This window comes from Nicotiana attenuata, chromosome 1 (assembly GCF_001879085.1).
Source record: "Nicotiana attenuata strain UT chromosome 1, NIATTr2, whole genome shotgun sequence".
Lineage (NCBI taxonomy): Eukaryota > Viridiplantae > Streptophyta > Magnoliopsida > Solanales > Solanaceae > Nicotiana > Nicotiana attenuata.
Genome location: NC_031989.1, coordinates 33,185,910 through 33,192,669, shown reverse-complemented (window position 1 = coordinate 33,192,669; position 6,760 = coordinate 33,185,910). Strand labels below are relative to the sequence as shown.

General features: G+C 38.3%; 1 protein-coding gene across 1 annotated transcript; it reads left to right on the top strand.

Moving 5' to 3' along the window:
- LOC109240585 (ethylene-responsive transcription factor 13-like) lies at positions 5,627-6,301 on the top strand. Its single transcript, XM_019407251.1, has one exon. It carries the CDS (start codon positions 5,639-5,641, stop codon positions 6,197-6,199), a length of 561 nt encoding a protein of 186 aa, XP_019262796.1. The 5' UTR covers positions 5,627-5,638; the 3' UTR covers positions 6,200-6,301.

The window sequence follows — 6,760 nt, the reverse complement described above, 5'->3', positions numbered from 1 at the left end:
TGACGACACGCCAAATGCACATTTCTCGGGATTTAACTTTATGTTGAATTTGCGGAGGGTCTGAAACGTATCTGACAGGTGTTGAATATGATCCCTTGCTTGTTGTGATTTGACTAGCATATCATCTATATAAACCTCCATGGTTTTTCCCAAACGTTCTTGAAACATCTTGGTCACTAGCCTCTGATACGTGGCCCCAACATTCTTTAGACCGAATGGCATAACTTTATAACAGTAAGTCCCCCTGTCTGTAATAAAGGAAGTTTTTTCCTCATCTAGAGGATCCATCTTTATTTGGTTATATCCTGAATAGGCATCTAAAATACTTAATAGCTCATGTCCTGCAGTAACATCAATTAGTTGATCTATGTGTGGTAGTGGAAAAGAATCTTTAGGGCAAGCTTTATTTAAATCAGTATAGTCCACACAAACTCGCCACTTACCAATCTTTTTGGGCACTACTACAGTATCAGCTAACCAATCATGATAGTTTACCTCGCGGATATATCCGATTTTAAGAGCTTTTGTACTTCATCTTGAATCACCTGATTCTTAAGGACCCTTGCTTCCTTTTCTTTTTTTGACAGGTGAGTATGTTGGATCTTCATTCAGCTTATGGGTCATTACCTCTGGTGGTATACCTGTCATATCTGAATGCGACCAAGCAAAGCAATCTGCGTTAGCTTTTAAAAATTCAATTAACTTACTTTTCATCTCCGGGCTGAGGTTGGCTCCAATGTAGACTTTTCTGTCCGGCCAATGTATAAACAGTACCACAGATTCGAGTTCCTCGATTGTTGTTTTGATGTTTTCATTTTTTTCTGGTTCTTGAATAGTATCGGGCCATGAGTCTACATCTGTTTTTCCGTCAACAGTTGAGGCTTGCGTTGCTAAATCCTCAACTGAATTCTGTAATTGCTATTTTTTATCGCTTTTCGCACTTGAATCTGCCACCGAGTTAATGCTTCGAGAAGACTGTTGATCACCACGAATTTGTCGTATTCCCCATTGTGAGGGAAACTTGATAACTTGATGTAGGGTAGACGGAACAACATCCATTTCATGAATCCATGGTTTGCCGAGAATCATATTGTACGCCATATCTATTTCTATCACTTGAAATTTGGTATCTTTGATTACTCCTTCTGCGAATGTGGTGAGTATTATCTCCCCCTTTGTTATAACGCTCGAGTTGTCAAAACCAGACAAGGTCCGTGCTTTGGATACCAATTTATCATTGTCTTGCATCTCATTTATCACTCTTAACGGAATGATATTTACGGAACTACCTGGATCAATCAAAACTCGCTTTACATTAGTATCATGCACAAGTAAAGATATTACCAGTTGTTAGCTTATATGAGTCCACCAAACTATAGGGCACCTGATCCTTTATGAGTTTCTACTGAGAATACTTATGAAGCAGTAAGTAAAAGAGACACGGGATTTTTACATGGAAAAATCCCACTCAAGGGGACAAAAACCACGACCTACACTTGTAGGCTTTCAACTTCACTAACTTGTAATCTCGCTATTACAAGCCACTTTGTAATGACTCTATTACAAAGACTTCAACTTAACTAACTTGTGATACTCTTACCACAAGCCACTTTGTCACTCTCTAGTTACAAAGACTTTAACTTATGACTAACTCTAGTCACAACACAAACTTAGAGGGTTTGTGATTTTTGGGTTTCCTAAAATACAACTTCTAAGAAAGCAAGATAGGAGTTACAATGAAGAACAAATAACAAGATTACAAGTCAACTACGGATTACACATAGACTCATTGTGAAACTGATCCTTTAAAATATATTGTGCCTTGCACCAGGTTGTTATACTACAAAAGACATCATAAGTGGTCATGTCAATTCTTGGTACACGCTTTTTCCCAGTGAGAAGTGACTGCTGCACTGTCTGCTGCACTGTCGCATGTACAGTTGCGGACAGTCACTTTCTGCAGTTGCGTTCCGGCTGTATAGTTGACTTGTACTTCTATCAGAGAACCCTAAGGGACCAGGTCCCTGTTGTGTTCCTCTTTGTAGTTGTTCATTTGCTGGAGATCAGACTGGACATTATTCATTTGAAATGTGTACCAAGTGGGCCAGGTTCTCTATCTGGTTCTTAACAATAAGTTTGTTAGATCATCAAAATATAAGAAGCATAAGGCAAAGACATTGGAAACCCATCACCAGTGCATCATTGTGTGGGGTCAGCTCGCCATCTGCATCAGCATAATCAAATGTTATACTATCTTCTTTCAAAACTTGACGAACTCACTTCCCGTGGGTGATTGTGATTTTCGACACCTTCTTTGCTGCCGTGTATGTTACGCCATTGATCTCCTCCCCTCCACTTATGACATTGATTGTTTTTTTGGTGATGGAGGTTTCGGCAGTTCTTGCCTATTCTTCATATATGCTTGCTTTCCCTTTTCACTAAATAATTCAGTTAAGTAACCTTGTTTTAATAGATGCTCTACTTCACCTTGTAGCAATCTGCAATCTGCCGTTTTGTGACCGTGATCGTAGTGAAACTCGCACCAAAAATCGGGATTTCTCCTATTTGGGTTCGATCTCATTTCTTTTGGCCATCGTACCTTATCTCCCATGCCTCTTAAAATAACCACCAACTCAGACGTGCTAACATTAAAACTATAACCACCAATTTTTGCTTTCGAACCTCTGTCGTCTTCCCGGGTGTCTCGCGTGTTTCGATCCTTCCCGTACCTTGACGACGAACCTGATTCTCTGTCCCTTGATCTAGGGTTATTCTTTGGATTTCCTGTTTTGAACGTGAATCCCTTCCTGCTGGTCCCATATAAGGTTCGTGCCTGTTTTATCGGACCTTCTTTCAGTTTCCGCCCGCCTTGAGCTTACTCTTTTATCCTTTTGAGACTGAGTAATGGTATCTTCTTCTATCCGCAGCTTTGTGCTGTATCTATTGTAAACATCATTCCAAGTAGTCGCAGGAAATTCTCGTAAGCTTTCTTGGAGTCTCCTCGTGGCCTCCGAGCTTTTTTCATTCAGGTTACTGGCAAAAGCCATAGCCGCCCAATTATCGGGTACGCGTGGCAACATCATCCTTTCTCGCTAGAATCTGTCTATGAATTCCCTGAGTAGCTCCGTATCTCCTTGTTTTATTTTGAAGATTTCCTCCATTCTTTTTTTGACTTTTTGAGCTCCCGAGTGCGCTTTTATAAATGAATCTGCAAGCTCAGCAAAAGAATCAATAGAATTTTCAGGTAAAAGAGAATACCATGTTAACGCCCCCTTTGTGAGTGTTTCTCCGAATTTTTTGACCAATACAGATTCAACTTCTTGCTTGGTCAAGTCATTGCCGTTTACGCCAGTTGTAAATGCGGTTACATGGTTCTGTGGATCAGTTGTTCCATCGTACTTCGGAATATCGGGCATCTTGAATTTTTTTGGAATCGGCAAAGGAGCGGCACTTGGCTTCCAAGGTTTTTGAGAGTATTTCTCCATATCTATTCCCCTAATTACTGGTGGTACACCAGGTACCTGCTCTATGCGATCGCTCTTCTCCTTGAGTTGTTTCTGCAAAGTTAGTACTAAACTTTGTAAATCAGAATTAACTGGGTTACCTGACCCTCCATCACGAGATTCACTGGGAGTTCCTCCGCTGCCTGAGTTAACGAGTCCCGAGCGCGGATTCTCTATGGTCGCAGTGTTGTTTGGAGGTGGAGTTAGTGGCGGTTGGCAACCCACTAACAAAAGCTTGAAGAGCATTTCTGACCTGTTCTGCAATTAATTATTTCAATGCTGCATCGATATCTTGATTGTTCCCACGCTGGTCATTCATATGCAATTCAGATTTGTCAGGTGTTCCTTCTCGAGATTGTCGAGGAGAGTTTCGTAGTGAGGAGATTGGAGTTCCATCTCCTTGTTGATTTTGCTGATTCAACTGATGTTGCTGATTTTGTTGGTTTTGTAGGTTTTGTTGGTTGTTGTCGTTGACGTTCGACATGCTTTTTTGACAGAAGAATGGATTTGGAAAGTGAAAAGATTATCAGATTTCCGGTAACGGAACTAATTTGTTTAACCAGAAAATAGGAATTTTGGTCAAAGCTTATTTTAGATGTACTCGGGCTACTGATAATCAAATAAAAGAATATCTTAGCAATGAAATAAGAAAAAAAAATGGTAAAGTAATCGGTTTAAAGCAAAGTAAATAAGTATATTCCAATAATAATCAGAACGTGTCCTTACAAGTGAAATTCCCTTTCTCTTATATAGGAATCTATAAGTACAACATCTCTTCCTTTTATGACTAAATTATTACGTACATTAGTGACATTAATGAGACGTTATAATTGGCAACCGTAACTGTTCAGGAAGATTCTGCAACGTCTATAATCATTCATGCGCATTAATTGACGATCCACGAATCTTCCTCCTTTTCAGTCTTGATTCATTATGCCGGTGTCTCTTCACATAGCAATTCACATTCGAGCGCCCATACCCCTTTTATCTCGGGGGTGATTTACTCGTACCTAGTGTGACTTGTGCCTCTTTTAATGCATTTCCCCAGCTGTCGCTTTCTTAGTGATCCACGTATTTTATCACATCAGCCACATATATAAATCCACGTGTAATATTTATTTTCCCCAATACATCTTCTATTGTCTTGTTAAATCTGTGGATCGAAAAGATTATTTATTTGGGAATTATTGTTATGAACCACAATATCCTCCCTGTATTACTACGACTGAACATGTTTGTGAAACTGAATTTACTGTCTCCTGTCAGGTTACCCAGCAAGAGATGAGAGAGATTTTTTCTAAGAATCTGCTTTTTCTTAAAAAAAATTAAAATTTCAAAGTCACTATAATCTACAATTTTCTTTTTCAATCAAAAATCACCGGAAGTAAGATGAGTTTTTTTTAAAAAAAAAAATTTAAAAGATAGTGTTCTAGCGAACCTTACTCTTCAGTTTTCAGAACTTGCATTTGCAAAATTCACACAACCTTTGAGAAAAAAGCAAAAAAGAACTAAAATGTAGAAATTAACGTGGGTTTTGTTTTTCTAAGATTCTATGTCATTATTCAGAAATGTTAATAAATTAAAAATCCTTGTACATTTCTAGTTATCTCTTTTCAATCTAAAATCCTTGAAATAAGATATCAAATCGACTTTTTAAAAGACAAATGCTACAATAATTATATTCTAGAGAACTTTACTTCACAAAATTGCATTGCATTTGCTTAACTTCCGTACAACTTTTGGGATATAGAGGAGAAGCTTCCTTTGAGATCGATCTTAAAGAGCTAAGATTATAATACCCAAAAGAAATAAACGTGAAACGTGGGTTTTTGCCCAAATAAATAAATAAATAAATTACTACAAGACATGATCTACATCGACCACTCCTGACCAAAAAAAAAAAAAAAAAAACCAATTAATTGTCAAATAAACATATGAATTTAATATTCTTGTAAGAAAACATATATTCAAATGAAATAACCATGCCATGCAGGTGCTTCAAATGGGACCTTCGCTGGCACTTCCAACAAACTAATTTATTTAGAAAGAATTCCCATCAAGCATATATAAATATTATACGTTCTAAAACCCTAAACTCCACCAAAAGGAGAAAAAAAAAAAAAAGAAGAGAAAAAATGAATTCAGCTGATCTTTCCCTCCTTGAATCTATACAACATCATCTTCTGAATGATTCTAATATTCCAGAAATCTTTTCAGCTATGGATTCGAATAGCCCAAGTTCAAGTTTTAGCAACTCTCCTTCTACAGAAAACAACTTTTACTATGGTGAATTAACACCATTGATAAACCCTACTTTAGTAGCCACTGAAAAGTTTCATGAATTTGAAGAGACTAATAATAAGGAGACTGTGCCGGCGAATGTGGCAAACGCGCCACAAGATTGGAAGCGGTACAGAGGCGTAAGACGGCGGCCGTGGGGCAAGTTCGCGGCGGAGATAAGGGATCCGAATAAGAAAAATGCAAGATTATGGTTAGGAACATATGAGACACCGGAGGATGCAGCATTGGCTTATGATCAAGCCGCTTTCAAAATTCGTGGCTCGAAAGCACGGCTCAATTTCCCTCACTTAGTCGGCTCAGGCATGCCGGAGCCGGCTAGAGTGAACCCTAGGCGTCGCTCGCACTCGCCGGAGTCGTCATCTGAAAACGGAACACCAAGAAAACTATTTGTGTAACTAGGTTTATGTTTGCTTGTGTATTTTATTTGAGAGTAAATTTCTTTTTCTTGCTGAGAGGAGTAAGTTTTACTTGTAATGAGAAATACATATGTAAATTAGTTTAAGTCGTACTAGCTTTTGCTAGAGATGTAAAATGATCCGTCTTCTATGACGAGATACTCACTATTTTATCCAATTTTAGATATATAATACAATCTAGTGAGTCAAAAATTTCTTTTATTACACTTTTACAAAAATATATCTGTGATTTTTAAACTAGATTACCAATTTTTACACTTTCATATCCTTCTAAGTGATGGGACCCGCTGTCGAGTTCGGAAGATCTCTTGTTATGAGATAATGGTCATCGGAATGTCAAGCATCCGAAAGGTGGATGCGTATATTCGGAGACTCAGTCAACCTTATCCGTAGGTCGTGGATATCAACGTTATGCTGGAACGGTTGCTACTATCGAGGGTCTTGCTCCGACTAGCTAATATCTTGGCGTACTGACTCGAAACTTATTATGCTGGAACGGTTACTACTATCGAGGATCTTGCTCCCACTAGCTAATATCTT

Excerpts from the sequence above, each read along its gene's own strand:
- LOC109240585 (XM_019407251.1), top strand. The coding sequence starts at position 5,639 with ATGAATTCAGCTGATCTTTCCCTCCTTGAATCTATACAACATCATCTT.